This window comes from Procambarus clarkii, chromosome 33, assembly GCF_040958095.1.
Source record: "Procambarus clarkii isolate CNS0578487 chromosome 33, FALCON_Pclarkii_2.0, whole genome shotgun sequence".
In the NCBI taxonomy this organism is placed as follows: Eukaryota; Metazoa; Arthropoda; class Malacostraca; order Decapoda; family Cambaridae; genus Procambarus; species Procambarus clarkii.
In genome coordinates this window covers 26,785,463-26,806,207 of record NC_091182.1, presented here as the reverse complement: position 1 = coordinate 26,806,207, position 20,745 = coordinate 26,785,463, and the positions used below count along the sequence as shown (strand labels likewise).

Sequence of the window (20,745 nt, the reverse complement as noted above, 5' to 3'; positions counted from 1 at the left end):
AGGATTGTCTCTCCAAGTCTCTTTTTCATTTTGGCATTGACTTCTGGGAGTTGGATCGGGGAGCTTTATGCTCTCCTCCGGCCCAGGGGTTTCATCTCTTTTGGCTCTGGTGATAGGTTTGTTTGCAGTCGTCTCCTTTTTCTGGCGAAGAATGTGACGGCTGCTTTCCTGAGGGATCCTTGGGTTGTTGATGCTTGGTTGGTCAGGCCGGAGGTGCATCATGTGTTGTGTCCGGTTGAGGCTCTCCGCCATTATTTGCGCGCCACAACTTTTGTGTCTGGGGATGGGCTTTGGGTTGATCAGGGTTTCTTTCTTCCTGTTCCAGGGGTTCGGATCTCGCAGGTCGTCTGCAGAGTTATTCGGTTTAGCCAGCCTGCGGTCTATAAGTTTGCTGCTCTTTCTGCCGTCTTTGGTAACATGTCTTGGGCTGACATTCATGCGTGGGGTTTTTGGTGGTTGAACAGGGTCCTGGCTGCGCGCTACCTAGTCAAGTGTTCCGGGACCTAATTGGGCCTTTGTCGCCTTGGGTCGGCGGTTGCAGCCAGTTGTCTCGACTTCGTACTGAGGGGCAAGTGCCGACCGGCTCACAGGTAAGTCCCTCTTGCTTTTATCTTTTGGTAAGTAGCTCCAGGGAGCCGAAGGGGCTCCCCCCATAAAACCAGCATTGAATGTAGTGAAACGCCATTTTCTGGGTGAGACCCGGAGGCTTCCCGGCATTCCTCCCTCCGGTCGGCGTTTTTTTTTTTTTGTGTGTGTGTTTTTGACATACAGCTTTCGAAGTAGAGGTGTGGGTCTCCAGAGCAAGGGGTCTGGGGTGGCGCGGCAATGTGGTGACGTCATGCTTGTTTGCTTGTTTTTCTTTGAGGGAGTTCTGTCCACTTGTTTTGACTTTTAGTAGTAATTTCAACCAGAACAGGGGTTTGTTTTGGGATGCTTACTTTTCTGGATGCCTGACCCGGTCATTGGCAGACATAGAATACTCCAAATCACTTGTGTATTTCTATAAGCCATTGCTCCTTGTGCCTCTCTGAGGGGGGCCAGGTTCTGGCGTGTGGTCCCCAGTAGGCCTAAGAACTCCATTAACACTGACTGATACCAAAGTCTATTAGTTTCATATCAGCCAGGATTAGCTCTGGGGAGCCTCCGGGTCTCGCCCAGAAAATGGCATTTCATTACATTCAGCGCTGGGTTTTTCACTTTCTGGGTACTGATATGTTTGTGGTAATGATAGCTGTTGAAGGTAGACACACAGTCATTACATGTGGTTGTCTCTCTTTATTGATCTTTATTCTGTAGTAGTAAACATTCTGCATTTCTACATGATTGTTTAAACCTAGCAAGCATCATGCTTCTAGCTTTTATTTTTTTTGTCTAGATTGCATTCATGACTGCATTATGAAATGCTGTGGAAAATATGAACAATCATAATTGTTTGCTCTGAATATGAAAAACTTTTATAAGGAATCATCAGTTATTTAATATTTAATCTTTTGTAACAACATCATTATAGTAATTTGTGTTGTCGTGGACAGGAAGCTTGCACTTGGGCTTATCAAGGTCACCCTAAGGCAGTCAACTACTGACCTGAAATGAATGAAATGAAATTCACAACAATTGTTTAACTAATAATGGTAATATCTTCTCAGACATAATAACATAGGGTAAAAACCCACACTTGTGTATTTGTGAAATTTATGTAAGAAATTTACACAAAGTTTTTTGCACTCTTCTGAGTGCTTTGTCAAGGACTTGAGTGTGTGATTAGGACGAGACTTACATTTCAACGTATAATGAGGCTGCTATCCTGGGTCCGATCCTTTTATCCGTCTTGACTGCCTGACCATGTCACCTCTGTTCCTGACTGCCAACGTACCTGCGGTAATGTCTTCTACAGAAATATGGTCATGTGACCTTTCTGTAGTCCTGCTATTCTGGGAACTGGAATTGTTATTAATAGGTGTTCATCTGGATGCTTACCCTCGTAGCCCCCTCTATACTCAGAGCAACGTGGCTGGGTACCTATTGTCTAACTCCTGGGTATCTATTTACTGCTAGGTAAACAGAGGTATCAAGTGAAAATAAATGTGCCCAACTATTTTTGTCCCACCTGGGGATCAATTGTAAGTTGAAGACTTCAACTACGGTACTGTACTTACTACTGAGTGCACTTTAATATGCTTCTCTCCACAAACTCATTGTACACTTCAAGTCAATTCTAGTCAATTAAAAGTTTTTCTGCTGTTGCCCCATTCACTATATATACTTATGTTTGCTAAAATGTGTTATTAATACTGTACATAGCATTCTTTACTGCACAGTTGTTTTGTTAAACATGCCATTGTCATTTATTCCTGGGAACTATTCAAAAGGGCGAATACAAATGTCAAAATTCATTCGTTTCTAAATTCAACTCCCTATAACATTTTCTTGTTTCATGTACAGTATATATTTTGGCTAATCTGAATCTGTTTCTAATATAAAAAACTTTTAATGCTTCATTAATTTGTAGATCCATCGGTATACAGTGTGGCAGCACTCAGCGTCCTTGCAGAGCTGTTAGCACCACTTTTAGATGTTTTGTATGTCAGTGAAGAGAAGGATAAAGTTGTACCTCTTCTCACCAACATAATGGCCCATGTTGTTCCATATTTACGGAACCATACGTAAGTTGTGTGTGCTTTATCCAGCTATATTGGCCTTACAAATATCTGACTGACCATTTTCTTTGATTAGATGTGTTCAAAATTATCAAAACTCATGCTTCATTTTTGGGAAAGACCCCTGGTGATTCCCTGAGGTAGTTTTTCTGAAGCTCTCTCTCTTCGATTGCTTCAGCTAAACAGTAATATCAGTTGCAGTTCTGTTTGACCTACTGGGGACCAGAGCCAAAACCTGACCTCCCCCTCATATAGGTACAGAGATTGAATGACAATTTGCTACTACACCAGGAAAGCATACAGAAAGTCAGCAAAGGATTACAGACAATTAGTGGGTTCACAGTAAATGAAGCTTTGAGACCACCAAACAACTCTGCAAATAATTCTCATGAAACAAGAGATACAAGCAAACTAGGTCGAAACTCATTAGTACCGATCGCCACCACCAGGACCCTGCCCGCAGCTAGTTGCCCTACTCAGTTTTGTTGTTGATGTTCTGTTGGAAAGTTCTACCAATACTGCTTCTGATCTTTCAGATGTGCCAAGCCCCTCTGCTTCTAGCTGAAGGCCAGCCATCTTTGAACTTGTCCTGCAGGGGCTATTTGCTTTGCATTTTGTTCCTTTCTTTAGTATTTAGCTTCATGTGTGTGTGTTTTTCTGGCTTATGTGGGTATGGCTTCTGTTGTTTCGAGCTGCATGTGCTTAGAGTTTCTTTCCCCGAGAGTTCACTAATACTGCCCCCTGCATTGACAGTTACCTTCTTTGGTGTATTCGAGAACTCGCCCTGAGAGGAAGGCTACCGTGGTGGAGGGCCTAGTCTTGGGCTGCTCAAGGATCTTTGACTCCTTTGTGTTTGCCCTTGGCTGAGGGCATTCTGTTGGTTGTACCGGGATCCACTTGGGTTCACATGCTTGTTTATATGGCACTTCATAGTTGCCATTCGATGCCTATCTGTTCTTGATAATGGTCCAAAACAGACCGAAACGTCATTGTTTTCTGTGTGGGGGGGCGGGAAGCCGTGTCGGTTTCCCGGAGCTATCCTGACTGATGTGGATATATTAGCTCCCTGGCATTAGTCAATGTGCATGGAGTTCTTGCCTAACGGGGACCACGAGCCAAAACCTGGCCCCTCAGAGAGGCCCGAGGAGCAATGGCCTATAAAACCCGCTGTGTGGTTGGGAGCATTCTATGTCTGCCATCGACCGGGTCTGACATCCAGAAAGGTAAACGCCCTAAAACAAACCTCTATTCTGGCGAAAAAATTACTACCAAAAGCCGAACGAGTCGACAGAACTCCCCAAATGAAAATTACTAAAAACCCAACGAGTGGACAGAACTCTCCAAATGAAAATTTGCAAACTAATTTGACATTATCATGTTGCCATGCCACTGTCTGTGCAACCCCCCTCCCCCTCCCCAGGAGGAGAAGGGGAATCCAAAGACCCTTGCGCCGGCGATCCATCCTTCAGTTCTTGGCTGATGTGTTGATGGCAAGGTCGTTTGCCTCCGGCACCAGATTTTGTCTCGTTTTCTGTGCCTTTTGGTGTGGTCCTGTCTCTACGGTCAGTGTGCGAGCCAGGAGTATTATTCTTCAAGTACTCGGGCTGCATGCACCTAGGGTTTCCTTCCCTAGGTGCCCTGTAAGTAAAGCCCTTAGGGTTTGGGGCCACCTTCCACAAGTCACCTTGGGGTATACCTTTGCTGTGTCTTTTACTGCTCGGTGATAGACTGCCCTTGGAGTCAGTTGGGGTTTTTGTTTACCCCTGTTTGAATATGGGTAGGGGATAGTTTTCGACACATTTTGGGGCGCAGGGTACAATGCAGCTTATCACCTTCTCATAGCAGCTGGCTCTGTTCCACTTGGGCATGTTATCCTCTTGTGTGGTTTTCTTTTTCTTTTTATTGTCTCTGCCTGGTGAAGGGTCTGCCTCATGGTCATACCCTCTTGTTATTGGTGGTCCTCCGCTAGGCCCCCACGAGTGTGTACGTGCCTGAGGTACAGCTTTTAGCAGTCTGTTTGGTAGTTTTGGGGCACTGGTTAGCTGTACCCTGCCTGGGCTTCCCTTAGCATGTTACAAAGGGTAAGGGCCCCTTGGAAACCCCACGGGGGCTCCTTGGTCTGATGGATGCGACCGCTGAGTCCCCTCGTGCTTCGTGCTAGGTGGACGGTTGCTCTGTCCCCTTGTCTCAAGGTGACAATCATCGGTTGTGCCTCCACCATACTGCCTGTAGGGTCGGTGATTCTTTTGACCCGGAGTCGTGCGACATTTGTTATTTGTACACAGTCCAGTTCACCCAAGCTACTGATCATATGTGGGTGTAGGCAGCTGAAGTGTTGCATGCTTGGTTTAGGTTGCTGCAACGCGATAGGTTGGTTGCTTCCCCGGATGCCCCGAGACTGCCTCATTTTGGTTATAGGGACCCGGACTTGGGGGGTGAGAGTCACTTCAACTTTGGTTTTGTCCGCCCCTCCTTGTCCTTCCCTTTCGGTTGTTCATCCAGTTCCTTCTCCGGCTCCGAAACGTCTGAGGGTTTTGGAATCGGGACAGGGTCTGGTTGGTGTTGACACTCGGGCAGTATCGGGGATGTTCCTTTCCGGGATGGCGGCAGAGGCATTCGAGCCTGGTCCTTCAGGCGGAGCTTCTGGGTCTGACCTGTGGGCCTCCTCCATTCCTGCTTTTTCAGCTGCTTGAATATGCTCCTGCTTTTTTTTACAGGCAGGCAGTTTGGAGGACGGCTCGACCCCGGCTCCTTGGGGTGAGGTTCCCGGGGCGGGGGAGGGGTTGACTTGGAGGCCTTGGGCCCCGTTGGACCCCGCCTGGGTTTTTATACCCTCCAAGCAGGACTGGGTGTTACAAAGAGTGGGGGTTCTATTTCGCTCCCTCCTTTTACGAATTGGATTTGGCATCTACCCCTCCCCGGGTTTGGTTCCGTTATCCCGTCGGTTCTGTTCTTCCGGAGGTTTTCGGCTTCCCGGGTCCCATCCCATGTGGTGCAGGAAGCCCTTGCAGTTTACCTCTTGCGCGACCCGAATTATGCTTTCGTAATGGATTTCTGCTCTTTTTAGTCAGGGTGATAGGTTTGTTCAATTGCAGGTGTCTCCTCCTTTTCTGGCGAAGAATGAGAGAATGAGACTGCTGCTTTCCGAAGGGGTCCTTGGGTTGATGATGCTTGGTTTGTCAGGAAAAGGGGTGTATGATATGTTGTTTCCGGTTGCGGGCTCTCTGCCGTTATTCATGCACCACTGCCTCTGTGGCTGGGGACGCACTTTGGATTGATCCGGTTTCCCTTCGTCCCTGTTCTCGGGTTCGGGTCTCTTAGGTCGTTCGCAGGGTTATTTGGTCTAACCAACCTGCGATCTATTCCTGTGCCCATGACGTTCATAAGTTTGCTGCACTTGCTGCTGTCTTCGGTAACATGTCCTGGGCTGACATTCGGGCATGTGATTTTGCAGGTCGAACAGGGTCCTGGCTGCACACTACCTCGTAAATGTTCCTGGACCTAGTTGGGCCTGTGTCGCTTTGGGTCAGCTGTTGCAGCCTGTTGTCTCGACTTCGAGTTGAGATGTGAGCACCGACCGCCTCGCGGGTAGGCCCCTCTATTTTCGTTTTTGGTGAAGTAGCTCTGGGGAGCCGAAGAGGCTCCCCCCAGAACCTCTTCGTTGAATGTAATGAAACGCCATTTTCTGGGTGAGTCCCAGAGGCTCCCCCAGCAACCCTCCCACTCTCCCTCCCTCCGGTCGGCGGTTTTTCGCGCGTTTTTGACATCCAGCCTCAGAACTGGTGGGTGGATCACTGGTATGGGGGACTGGGGCTCCCCCTTCCCCCTCCCAGGGTTGGGGGAAGAGCTGCGCGGCTCATGTGACGTCATGCTTGTTTGCTCATTTTCATTTAGGGAGTTCTGTCCACTAGTTGGTCTATTTTAGTCCTTTTTAACCAGAATAGGAGTTTGTTTTGAAGCGCTTACCTTTCTTGTGCCTGTCCCGGTCGATGGCAGAAATAGAATGCTCCAAATCCCATGTGCATTTCTATAGGCCATTGTTCCTCGTGCCTCTATGAGGGGGCCAGGTTTTGGCTGTGGTCCCCAGTAGGCCTAGAACTCCATTCAGACTGACTGATGCCAAAGTTTAGGGATACAGTATACATATCAACCTGGATAGTTCCGGGGAGCCTCTGGGACTCGCCCAGAAAATGGCATTTCATTACATTCAACGCTGGTTTTTTTATCTCTGGCTAGCTCAATTTACCTCTGAGTCATCCTGGTGTCTTGAACGAGTGATCTTTTTCTCTTCAACTCAGTTTACAGTTTCCACTTTGGTTCATGATATCTTCCACACAAGCTGTGTTTTTGTTGGCTCTAACCTCCAGCTGTAGAGTTGGGGAACTTCACACTCTTCTGCAGTGGTGGTGGTGGTGGTTCTGTTTCTTTGGGCCAGATGGGCTGTTTGTTCATTTGCAGCCTTCTTCTTTTCTGGTGATAAATGAGTTAGCCGACTTCTGAAGGGGTCCTTCGGTGATTGATATTTGTTTGTTTAATTGATGTTGGTCTTGCTGGTGTGCATAATTTGTTGTCCAGTGGCAGCCCTTTGCCTCTACCTGCAGACCACCAATTCTGCTTTGGTGGGCACCTTGTTGGTTAACTCTGTATCCATGGTCCCGTTTCAAGGCTTGCAATTCCCAGTTTGTCTTCAGTGTTATTAAGTCTAGCCTGCCTGTGGTCTACCCCTTGAGTCCACAGTGTTCACAAATATGTCGCTTCAGCTGTAGTCTTCTCCAACATGTCCTGGGCTGATGTTTGGGCTCAGGAGTCTTGGCATTATAACAGGGCTCTGGCGATCTGGTATTTAATGTTCCTGGTCCAAGTTGGTCATTTGTTGCTTTGGGCCATCTCTCTCAGCTTGGGTTCTCTTCTTCCTAGTGCTTGCTGCCTTTCCTCTTTCTGGTTTTTCCATTTTTGCTCTCTTTGGTTGGTTAGCTATAGGGAGCCACCTGGAGCCTCCCACAGAGACCCAACATTGAATGTAAAGAAGCACCTGTTTGTGGTGGAGCCCTGGTGGCTCCCTGATTCTCTTCCATCCATCCAGGTTTGTCTGTGAGTTGTTGATCAGCTCCAGAACCGAGTAGTGGAGCTGGGTGTGGGCAGGGGGCCGGACCATCTGGTGGTGGCAATCAGTACCAATGAGTTTTTATTTAGTGTGGGTGAATCTCTTGTTCTGTGTGAATCGTTTGTGAAGTTTAGTGGGTTCAAGGATTCATTTCCTGTGAACTCTCCAATTGTCTGTAGAGGTTTGCTGACTTTCTGAATACTTTCCCAGTGTGGGTGGTGAATTGTCACTTGCTCTATTCACCTCTGTGAAGGAGCAAAATTTTGGCTCTGGTTTTAGGTAGGCTAAACAGAACTCCTGCTATTGATGTGACCTTCGGCAGAGCAATCTCAGCGAGATAGCTTCTTGGAGCCACAGGGGCTCTACCAGAAAGATGCATGTCAGTATACTGTATGCATACATATAAAATTAATATGTTTGATGAGTTTTGGATTTTTTTTATGCCACATTTTTGGCAATGTAATTTTGCTGCTTTACTTGTTTGAAATATCCTTATCTCTCTAGCTCTGACAGTTGACAATTGTCACAGGAGTGTTAACTGTTAGGAGGCAGTTAATAACTTAGTAAAGAGATGTTATTTATTTATTTATTTATTTATATTTTTATTTGTTTCCAAGAAAGTACAATGGGTAAAATTTTTAAGTTTTGGTGTATATATGATACATTCTCACAATGCCATTAACCACTGTGCTGCTCCAACCGAGAAAACTCGGTCGGCGGGAAACTGTGCCAACCGAAAAAATACATTTTGAATATTTCGTACCCGTTCAAAATGCGTGTGCAGTAGGCTGTGTACGAAATGAACTCTTGGGACCTCTAGTGAGAGGCAGCCATCTTGGAAAAAATTCCCAGAATGCCCTAGGGCTGCTGGCTGGGTTAGTACTGAGTGAGCAACCATGGGTGGCGCTCTGGCTCCCAAACGCCTGTCCAACGCGGTGTTGAAAGATTGCTCTGTGTTGGTCATATTTAGACCTTATTGTCTGAAGAACATAAGGGTCATGATATTGATGAAGTTAAGTGCAATAAGTACTTAACACAAAGGTCGGATGCAAGTGATACAGCATGGATGAGGATGATATAGTGAGCGTATCCAGTTGTAGCTTTGAGCATATCCATTTATAGCTCAGAGCACCACCTTTGCCATCTCCAATTTTTATAGATGATACATAGATGAATTGTTTTCTGGATTCAGTGATGATGCATCTGATACAGGTAGCATAGATGAACTGTTAGCAGCTTCCGTGGTGGGGTTTTCCATATATATTTTCAAGAATAGCTGAATCTTTTCCCGAATGGCTGACACACTTCCTAATTGACTGAATCTCTTCCAGAATAACTGAAGCTCTTCCATTGAGGGACCTTACAAAACGATCTTTTCATAACCACCTTACAAATAGATTTTTTCCTACAATCTTTTCAAGATTGTAAGAAATCTACCTTACGCTTCACAAGCTTGGCTACATACCACGTACAGGCACTAAAGCCAAGGGTGTACGTAAGTGCGTTATTTGCAAGCACACAGAACATAGAACAGGAAGCAAAAATCTATCTGTATCTGGTGCAACGAGAGCGAAGTTGCGCTGTGTACCTTTAACTTCTTCGTTAATTATCACTCACTTCCGAAGTACAGTACTGAGTGTGTAATACAGTGTGTTACTGTGTAAATAGTGTGTGAAACTGTACATATTGTAATTTTAGTGACTTTAACAAGTAATATTGCAACAATAAGCATTCATTGTGGACACATTACTGACACATGTATCACAGTTCCATGGAACATTATGAAGGTTGTGTTCATTGTATACATATTGTATACAATAGAACACAAATATGCATCATATACGATAAAAAATCTAATAAAACCGCATTGGAAATACATAGAACAAATAATTGAAAATATATTTGTTGCAACTTGCGGTGCTTGAATAGCGCGCGCGACCGCCTCTGGGAGCTTCACTCACAGGCGACCAGCCGTGATGCCCCCTTCTCCACGTCCCCCACAGCCAAAGTACCAGTAGGGGGAATTTTTTAGTTTTTTTTACATGTACGTATTCAGGGAAGGGAATTTATCATTTTACAAAGATCAAATAATTTTTTTTGCAAACATTTGATTTTATGCACACGGGGAATGTCACTAATAAACTCGGCGCATCACAGTGGTCAATAGACATTGTGTTTTTGATGCTGGTGAGCAGTTGTGGACGGTTTTTTGTGTGCAATCCCATCCTCAATATTAAGGTTCCAAATGAATTAAATTTGTTCTCCATGTTTATGAATAAAATGTACTTTACACATTTGATGACATTCAGCCTTTTAGCAAAAGTATGTTACATACAAACATATAACTGTTGTTGTATTTAAAGTGAAAGCACTGCATGGTATATACTTCACTGCATATATTTTGGTAGATTACTTATAGAAATTGATACTTCACTAGGAGTATTAACAACTATGATTTTTCAGGCGCAATAATATGCCAGCCTTTGCGGCATGCTCTCAGCTCCTATCGTCACTTTCTGGGTACCAATATACTGTACGAGCTTGGCGCAGAGATGTTATAGACCTTCTGCTAGATTCACAAGCCTTCATGATGCTTCCCCCCATACTTACATACTGGCGAACTATTGTTGATTACCTTTGTACACATGATAAAAGTGTCTTTAAAGAGCTGTTGAGTAAGTTAATATTTGTCTCTCTCTGTATTAATATTACTGAAAATTTAATATTTAATATTAATTTTTAAATTATAAAAACTAATAAAATAAGTTGTTACATAATTTACTAAATATATTTAAATATAGTTTGTAATTTGTTAAATATTCAGGTAGAGTCTCCATGTCTCAAGGAGGATCACTAAATCTTTTCTCAAGCAAAGAATCTGAATATGAGACTCGTGCTGATCTCTTAAAAAGATTGGCATTTACAATTTTCTGCTCGGAGACAGATCAGTACATGCGTCACATCCCAGATATTCAAGGTAAGCCATACTTGTAGTGTGAATGTGTTTATAGTGAAGAATAAGTGTCCCATGAAATAATTATTTTTCCATGTACAGTATAACAAATGCTTATTACATAATAGATTTATGATTCTGGGAACTCCTCTGGTGGCATGGACAATTGTAAGAATGTGTCTAAAATCTTAAGGTCTAGGCCACATGTAATGAAGATTGCTGCAGTTTTCTAGGGGGAGCCCCTTCGGCTTCCCGGAGCTATCTGGGCTGATATGAATGTATTAGACCCTGGCATAAGTCAAAGCGAATGGAGTTCTTAGACCTACTGGGGTCCACGAGCCAGAACCTGGCCCCCTCAGAGAGGCACGAGGAGCAATAGCCTATGGAAACCCCCGTATGGTTGGAAGCATTCTATGTCTGCCATCGACCGGGTCGGGCACCCAGGAAGGTAGGCACCCCGAAACAAACCCTATCTGGTTAAAATATTGCTACTGAAAGTCGAACTGTTCGACCAAATTCCCCAAATAAGACTAGCAAATGAGCATGACATCACAATCGTCACCGTACTGCTGTCTGCACAGCCCCTCCCCCTACCCGGGAGGAAAAAGGGGAAGCCTCAGACCCCTGCACCGGCTATCCACACAGTCAGTTCTCAGCTGATGTGTGACCTGGCAGATCGTGCGACTCTGGCTCCAACTCATTTCAGTGCTGTGCCTTGTGGTGTGGTCCTGCCTCAGTGGTGGTGTGTGTGCCACGAGTAGTTTTCAACTGTACTCGGGCTGCATGCACTTCGGGTTACCTTCTCTAGGTGCCCTGTAAGTACTACCCTTGTGGCTTAGGTTACCTTCCACAAAAAGGTAAAAATACATAAAAGTGCAAATTATTGCAGAAATAAACTTTGCAGTGTCAATGTAACATGTACCATATGCTAGTAGCAGTTTAAAACTAATTATTCATATATAAAGATTTTCCAAAAATTTTGTTTTGATCCTACTTATTTGATTTCCAGAACGTTTGGCAGAGGTGACCCGTTTAGGACAAGTTGTTCCATCTCTGGTGGCCCAAGTTCTCCTGTGCTTCCGTGTATTGTTATTAAGGCTCTCACCTCGTGGAGTAACATCTCTCTGGCCTGTTATTATAACAGAACTGGTACAAGTTTTTCTCATGATGGAACAAGAGTTAGCAACAGATACAGAACAATTCAGGTAGGTGGATGTATTATTAAACACTGTTCCTTTGGTAAGGGGTAGTTGATTAACTAATACAACAGTATTTAGAATTATTGGATTCTTGCACACATAAATAGAATCAGTAAATTTGAAATTTGGTTATTTTCATGCAATTTCAGTAACAATTTATTTTTGTTGTTAACTTGCACCACTCATATATCTTCTCATTCAGTATAGAAAGTATGCCTTATATTAAATTACTGTAATTGCATCTTTAATATAAAGCAATTCAGAAAATGGAGCACTCTCATGAACATTGGTTGCCTTATTTATTTTTTGGTCAATACAGCTTTATTGTTCTCCAAAGTTAACATTAGATAGGAATTTCATTTTCATTTCTCTGGAAAGCTAAATATTGTCTTGGTGGAAGTACATCATACTATATAATGTGTTCTGCTTATGAGCAAATTGTCTATTTAAATGACATTCATGACTGCCATAATCTATTGAGCAGTATTCTTAAATTATATTTTTGCTCAAGTGTGAGACTTCTTAAAACAAGCTTCTAAATACTTTCACATCATGGCTTTACATTTTGATTGGGCTTGCTCTTTAATTAATTTTCATATGGGGTGACATATAAAGCTGTAGCTTATTCAGGAGTCCACATTTCTGGGGAAGCCCCTGGTGGCTCCCTAAAGCTATCGTACTAACGTTACTCCAGGCAAATGGTTACATCAAACGTGGGAGTTCCATTTCCTACCAGGGACCAGAGCCTAAAACCTGGTCCTCCAACAGAGGTAAAGAGAGCCAGTGACAATTTACCACCACTCTGGAAAAGTATCCAGACAGTCAGAGAAGCTTTACAGACAACTGAAGGGTTAACAGAGGCTGAAGCCTCAAAATGCCAAACAACTCCACGAATGTTTAACACAGAAAAAAACATTCAAAATTAGTGGGAACTCGTAGTACCGAATGCCACCATTAGGCAGCCTGGCTTCTACATGCAACCATCTTCTTTCATTGATGTCCACAGGACAGTACTGTTCCAGGTCTTTCAGGCGTGGTAAGCCTCTTCAAGTTAAGTACCAGTTCTCCTTGAACATGTTTCTGCAGGGAAGGGGGGGGGGGGCCAGTTGCTTTTTTTTTATTCTATATTTTTGTTTTTACCTTCACATACATATTTTCTTTCTGACTTGTGTGGGCTTAGTTTTGTTGTGCTTCAGGCTGCATGCACTATGGGATTGTCTCAGGGTGCCTGCTAATACTGCTCCTGCATTGAGATGATATCTTTGATAATGACCAAAATGTGTTCGGGAGTTCTCCCCTGAGAGACCAGGCCACTGGGGGTGGAGAGCCTCACATATGACTATTCACAGGTCTTTGACACCTCTCCTTGGACTCTAGGCTGGGGGCATCTGTTGGTTGTATTGTGGTACATATGTTTGTTTATATGACATGTTGCAGATGCCAGTTGTAACCTGGTTGTTTTGGCTACACATGATGTCTGTCTTCCAGTGAGCAACCTCAGTGCCTGGGTGTCTTTCTTGGTTAGTTGCCTTCAGGCCTGGGCAATCTCGTCACAAGTCTTTGGCATGGTTAGTTCAAATCATCGAACCCAAACTCCTTGAAGGGTGTCCATAGTTTTTGCTACCAGATGTTGATCATGCTTTCTACCTCCACCATGCTGCCTGTTGAATCAGGGCTGACAGACCATGTTATCCTGTTCATTAAATTCAGCTTGGTCCCTTTCCCTTTTGTTCACTTCCCTTTTCTTGTCTCTTTTTTTTTTAGAGGATGCTGTCTCAAGTTCTGACTGTGGCAGCCTTCTCCTGTTGGCCTTTTGATCATTTGTTGTTTTCTCTGGGTTCTGCCCCCATCCCCATCTTCCAGAAGTGGTCTGGTAGGGTAAGGATCTTGCTTGTCATTAGTCAAGGTAGGTTCCCAGGAAGGTCGGATTCCCAGGTTGACATACTTCCTGTTGCGAGACCATTTTCTGCTAGATGCTATAACTATGCATCGCAGTAGAGTGGTTCTGCTCATGGTAGGCACTGGCCCCTTTCACAGTTTCCATTTGATGCTGCCATAGGAAGGATGTCTGGTGCATTTTGCCAGCTCCTTGTCCCATGATTTGTTGGCCTTTCAGGTTATTTCCCGTGGCTTGCATTGGAATTGGTCAGTTTCTCTTCCTTTCTTCGGGCTGGGGCCTTTGGGTCAGTTACTGTCTCCAGGTCATTGCATCTGGTCATTGTGGGTTGATTTGATGCAAGCATAATCAAATTGACCTCATCCCTTCAGTGGGTGTCCCAGTTGTTTATGATCCCAAAGAAGGACTTGGTGGACCAATAGTACATCTTTGGTCTTTTGGGTTTGAACACCTTCATTCCCTGTCCAATACAATCTTCCACATGACCACCTGGTTCAAGTGCACTTGGTTTTACAGGCTGGAGCTTGGATAGTGTTCCTGGACCTCAAGGATGTATACTGGCACATCCCTATTCATCCCAGGTTCAGGCACTACTGGTTAGGTTTTGTGGTGGGGTATCAGGCTTACCACTTCAAGGTTCTTCCTTTTGATTTGAATCTGGCTCGCTGTTTGATTATCAGGTTAGTGTGTGTGATTGTTACCTGGCTGCACCTTCTAGGAGTTCATGTGTGTTGGCCTACCTCTTGAATGGCTGGTTTGGCCTCCCAGTCAGTCCACATGTCATCTAGCCAGGGATTTGGGTCTTAACCGGCTTGCTAGGTTTGGGTCCTTTATGAAATATTGGAAGTCCCAGTTGATTGTGTCTCAGGCTTTGACTTAGTTGGGTCTTGTTTGGGATTTTTGACCAGGTTCTCTCTTAGTCTCCAGCAGTTTGCATCATCTGCAGCTTCATCGCCTGCTGATGTTGGTTCAACCCTGGGTGACTTGCCAGTTAGTTGACCAGTTTGTGGAGCCTCAATTTTGCCTGTGTTCTCTTCCCCGGGCAGAGTTTGGCTTCAGGTGTTGTTCTAGTTTTTATTGTTCCATCCACTTCATTGCTCCCAGGACTGGCAGATTTGGACCCACATGCCTGTCTTGGGGCTGCTGCTGCTTTGGATTTTTCGGAGTTCAGTCCCATGGTGCTATATTACCTATCAATCGATGTGTTCACGGACAATTTGGCTCTGGGCTGGGGCTTTCTGACCAGCACCCACCAGGCTGCCCAGTGTTGGTGGTGAGGCCTGTTCTTTTGGGTGCACAGTATGTTGCATGAGTTTGTGGCTGTGTGGCAGGACCCAAAGGAGGATTTGTCCCCCACTGGACTTCATGCTCCGATTCTTCTCCGACTGCTGTCCAGTAGTACCGTTGCATGAACCCTAGGGAGTCACTTCAGTCAATCTCCCTACTTCAGTCAATCAAATATCTAATTTGGAGTTAGATATTTCGAGTAATTCAGCTTTTAGTTTCTCATGGTTTGGCTCTTCGCACGATTCACACATGGGGAGTTATACAGTGTAATTATTACCTAAGTGTAGTAACAGGATGAGAGCAATGCTCTTGGTGTCCCATCTTCCCAGCACTCTTTTGTCATATAATGCTTTAAAATTACTGACAGTTTTTGCCTCCACCACTTGTTCCAACTGTCTACCACTTTGTTTGTGAAACTGAATTTCTTGTATTTCTTGGCAACTTTGTTTAGTTAATTTAAATCTTTGACCTTGTTCTTGAAGTTCCAAGTCTCGGGAATTCTTCCCTATCAATTTTGCCGATTCCTGTTACTCTTTTGTAAGGAGTGATCATACCACTTTTTTGTCTTTTGTCTTCTAGTTTTGGCATATTTAATACCTCTAACCTCTCCTTGTAGCTCTTGTCTTTCAGCTTCGGGAGCTATTTAGCTGCATGTCTTTGCACCTTTTCCAGTTTTTTGATGTGCTACTCAACATATTGGCACCATACAACCGCTGCATATTCCAGCTTTGGTCTCACAAAGTTCATGAACAATTTCTTTAGTTTTTCACCATTCATGTATATAAAAGCAAATCTGAAATTGGAAAGTGTAGCATAGGCTACTTGCACAATGATCTTTATGTAATCCTCGGGTGATAGTTTTCTGTCTAGAACAACTCCTACATCTCTTTCTTTATTATAATTTTTAAAGCTTTCTCACATAATTTGTAGGTTGTGTGGGGTCTATTTTTGCCTATTCCATATTCCATAACATGGCATTTATTCCATTTGCTATGTGGTGTGCCCCATACCCTCATTTTGTCTCGGTACTCTTGATGGGCATGACAGTCATCTAATTTTCTTAGTATCTCAGTGTTCTTTTGGATGAGTTATCTCATTTCAATCCCATTTCTATGGCATGGATTTTAAAAAATGCATCCTTCCGTTTGATCTGCGATATGTTTGCTCACCTCGAGGTGGACTGTTTTACATCATTGTGGAACTGCTGCCTTCCCTCCTATGTGCCTCTGTTTCCTGATCATGAGGCTCCCATGGTGGATACCTTTTGGCTGAACTGGTCTTGGTGGATTCTCATTTACCTTTTTACCCCAGTTCATATATTACTCCAGGTCATATGTTATGCCCATACTTAGTTTCTGGAACTTCTAGCCCAGTGTCTGAAGCTGAGCAACTTTCTACTGCCCCACCACTTTCAACAGATTGGCCTGACTTTGTACTCACTTGGTCCACCTTCTCCTCTGCTGTGTGTGTCTGAAGTTTTTGATGTCTGTCTATTGCCTTTTGTATGGTGAACAGGTGGCTGATTTGTTGGTGTACGACCTGCATCTTTGCTCGCAGGGGCAGTATGAGATTGCCTGGCGCTCATTTCACCACTATCTGTCTCTTCATAATCTTTCTTGAGTTTTGGTCAAGGTTGTCCTATCCTTTTATTTTGTTGTTTCTCTATTGGCATCTCATGTCTAATAATATCTCCTCTTAAATCACTTGGTGTTGGCGGAACCCCTGTTGCTTGCGTTCAGCATCAGCTCTTCCTCGGCACCATTCCACAAGTTGTCTCCTATGCTTTTTCACCTCTGGCCAGCTCATGCTCCTCCTGAGCTGTCCCAGTCTCTGGACTGGGTTTTAGTCTTCCTTTCCTCCCCTTGTTTCTAGGTTTCCCCTTCAGCTTATTTCTTTCTCAAAGCTGTTTTTTGTTGGCTCTCACCTCTGGCTGTAGGGTTGGGGAATTTTAGGCTCTTCTCTGGAGGTGGTGGGTCTAGTTCCTTTGGCCCTGCTGGGCAGTTTTTTCATGTGCAGACTTCTTTTTTCTGTTAAAGAATGAGTCGGCTAGCTTTTGAAGGGTCTTTTGATGATTGATGCTTGGTTAGTCTGGCTGGGAGTGCATCACTTGTGTCCATTGGCAGTTTTTTACCGCTACCTGTGGGTCACCAATTCTACCTTGGTGGATGCTTGTTGGAATGACCCTGTTTCGTTTGTTCCCTGTTCCAAGGTCTGTAATTTCCCAGTGTCATTAGATCTAGCCAACCTGCAGTTTACCCTTGGGCCCATAATGTTCATAAGTATGCTGTGTTGGCCTCGGTCTTCTTCTTTCCTCTGGTAAGTCCCACTTTTGCTCACTTTGGTTAGCATCAGGGAGCCATTGGAGGGCTTCCTCCAGAAACCCATCACTGAATGTGATGAAACATCTCTTCCTGGATGACCCCCAGTGACTCCCTGACTCTCTCCTTTTTTTCCTACCAGATTAGTCAATTTAATGGTGGGGTGTTCACCTTCAGAGCTGATCAAGGAAGATTGCTGCATGCAAAAGATGGGCCACCTGGATGGTACTACACTGTATGAGTTTTGCACACCCAGTTGTCTGTAAAGTTTAATAACATTCTGGATGCTTTCCCGGTGTAGTGGCAAATTGTAACTTGCTCTGTGCTCCTCTGTGATGAAAATTGGGCGACGGTTTTGGCGTTGGTACCCGGTAGGCCAAATTGAACTTCGGCATCTGACATGACCCACTTCCATAGAGAAATCTCGGTAAGATAGCTTCGGTGAGTCACGGGCTTATCCAGAAAGAGAGATTTTATTACATTCAGTGCTAGGTTTTCTGAGGGAAGCCCTGTTGGCTCCCTGAAGCTATCAAACTGACATGTGCCATAATAATTTGGTGCCATCAGTCCTTGGAGTTCAAGTGCCTACCGGGGGCCACAAGCCAAAACTTGGCCCCCTTAAAGAAGCGAAGGAAGCAATGGCCATATGAGCTCTCTAAATATAGTTTGTCATGTCTGCCAGTGACTGGGGATACCTCCATAAAGGTAGGCGAACCATTACAAACCGTCCGGTTGCTGCTTTACGTCATTACCTGCGAACTACTGGTTCAGCGACAGTAGACACGCTCTGGCTGGACCTGGTTTCCCTGGTTCACTGTTCTAGGGCTTGTCTCTCTCAAGTTGTCTGCAGGGTTATCAAGTCTAGTCAGCCTGCAGTCTGCCCTCATGCCCATGATGTGAGGAAGTATGTAGCTCTTGCTGCCATCTTTGGTAATGTGTCATGGGTCAATATTCGGGCACGGGGGTTTTGAAAAATTTGATATCAGGGTTCAATTAGATATCTTGTTAACGTCCCGGACCCTCTGTGGCCTTGTGTGGCCTAGGGACATCTGTCGCGGCCAGTTGTCTCGTTTTCATCGTGAGACCTGCGGTGCTGCCACATCCCGGTAAATCCCTGCTTTTACTTATCTGTGGGTAGATAGCTTCAGGCAGCCGCAGGGTCTCCCCTCAGAAAACTACCACTGAATGTAATGAAATGTCATTTTCAGGGTGAGCCCCGGAGGCTCCCTGACTCCCTCCCTCCCTCATGGTCAGAGGTTATTCTCCGAACTGAGAGTGGTGCTGCCTGCTCACCTGAGAGGGGTCCCCACTCCCCAGTGCTCCCTGTTGGGGTAGGGTGAGGCACTAACAAGCAGGCATGCTAGTTGGATGAAGTGTTGCTTGTTCCATAGTTTTCTATTGGGGGAAGTTCTGTTCAGACATAGGTTACAATTTTAACCATTTAGAGGTTTGTAATGGTTTGCCCTCCTCTCTGGAGGTATCCCCGGTCAGTGGCAGACATGACAAACTCTAAATGTAGAGAGCTCATATGGTTATTGCTCCCTTCGCCTCTCTGAGGGAGGGCCAAGTTCTAGCTCGTGGCCCCCGGTTGGCACTCGAACTTCAGGGCCTGATAGCACCAAACTAATATGGCACATGTCAGTTTGATATCTTCAGGAAGCCTCTGGGGCTCACCCAGAAAATGGCATTTTATTACATTCAATGCTGGTTTTATCTTCAGATTAAAATATATTTGCAAATGATAAATCAGGCAACTGTCTTGAGAGAATGTAGCAAACTATTTCTACTTTAAAAGTGCTTCATTTCCTTCATCCAAAGAAGAGTGGAAAGAGATCATTAATCACTGGTCAGAATTTGCATACACATATTATATAACCTAAATTTTAAATATTTGTGGAAATGGTGCTCACAGTTACCTTAGACTTTATTTTAAAATACTGTACAAAACACACAAATCAGGTTTTACACTTTGTCACAAGTATTTCCAGGAGTATGGAAGTATCTTTTATAATAGCTTATATTTCTTCCCCGTCCTGCCTATGTTGCTGGTGATGGTGCGTTGATGGCGAACAGCAAGAAGGGGGGCAGGTAATGATTGGTAGTTACAGGAATATCTTTGCTAGTACAGTAGGCTGTTTTTATGTTTTGGTCATTATTTGAAAATCAATTATCTCTCAGGAAAAGCTTGTTGCCTAACCTATAAAGTCAAAGACTTACAATCTCCTGATTCATTTAGCACCTCTGACTTTATTGCTCAAGTTTAAGCTATAAACCTGATCCATAATTTATTTTTAAAGCATACCTTGTGCATCTGCCCGTTAAGCTAATGCTGGTTGCTTACATACTCAGGTGCACCATTATTAAATTAGCATTTATTTCCTACAATTTTTTTATTGCTTTACTGTTTTACAGAATTTTATCTTCTTAATATCCGTAATGTATGCTATCTCATTGTATGTACTGTACCATATATTTTGTATAATTGGCCGGAGAACAAAAAATGTGTAATCATTGCTCATGTTTCAATATTTATTTATTTTATTTTAATTTTTAAACTTTTTTTTTTTTTTTTTTTACATGTAGGTATATTGGGTTGTGAGAGTGCATAACATTTGGTGTTCTTACACTCTTGCAAAGCCACTAACATGCATACCGTTTTCTGGCATAGCATTTCGGTCAATATTTAAATACAATACCTACAATGTATTTTATACCATACTGTAATAAATTAGCAGTAAAGTTACAGATATAAATTTAGATTGGTGGTAATGGCAGATCTCATAAATTTTCCATGTCAATAAATATTTTGAAGAATTTACCAATTATGCTATTACTCGACAAGTAATCCTCACTAAATGGCACAGGTGCTTTTAACAAAACCTGTCATATATTTAATTGCAATTTAAAATATTTTTCCTTGAAAACAATTTCTTGATGTATTTTTGCCCATTCATATAAAATAAATATACCGTAAATGCACCACACATGCATGAGTGGCATGCATACAAAGAATTAATATACAGCCGCCTTTCATTAACATTGAAAACTCACTATAGTGTGTAACCACCTTCCATGATTTCCTTCAAATTGTCCTAATAAGTATTGGCTGCAAGTGCAACCTCACCAGTCAGTCAAATGCTATGCAAGATGTTATGCCTTTTAAAGAGCCATAGGACATCTATTCTAGATTTGCAACTTGAAATTTAGATATATGCAAATGACTTAAGCCATTAATAATCAGTGAAGACATTACACATGAAAGGGAATTTTCTGTACTGGACTCTTCAGAAACTTCCCTTAGCTTAAGGCACTGAGCTCCTACTAACAATT

General features: G+C 43.8%; 1 protein-coding gene across 5 annotated transcripts in view; it reads left to right on the top strand.

Annotated features, from left to right (window-relative positions):
- LOC123765261 (protein DOP1A) overlaps positions 1-20,745 on the top strand; it is a 75,870-nt gene that overhangs the window by 47,335 nt on the left and 7,790 nt on the right. For 4 of the 5 annotated variants that reach the window (XM_045753775.2, XM_045753774.2, XM_045753777.2 and 1 more), the window contains 5 exons: positions 2,510-2,663; positions 10,225-10,436; positions 10,586-10,738; positions 11,724-11,919; positions 19,489-19,503. In XM_045753775.2, the coding sequence (XP_045609731.2) occupies positions 2,510-2,663; positions 10,225-10,436; positions 10,586-10,738; positions 11,724-11,919; positions 19,489-19,503 (730 nt within the window). The remainder of the gene's footprint in view (positions 1-2,509; positions 2,664-10,224; positions 10,437-10,585; positions 10,739-11,723; positions 11,920-19,488; positions 19,504-20,745) is intronic. The other variant, XM_045753776.2, reaches the window with a different exon arrangement.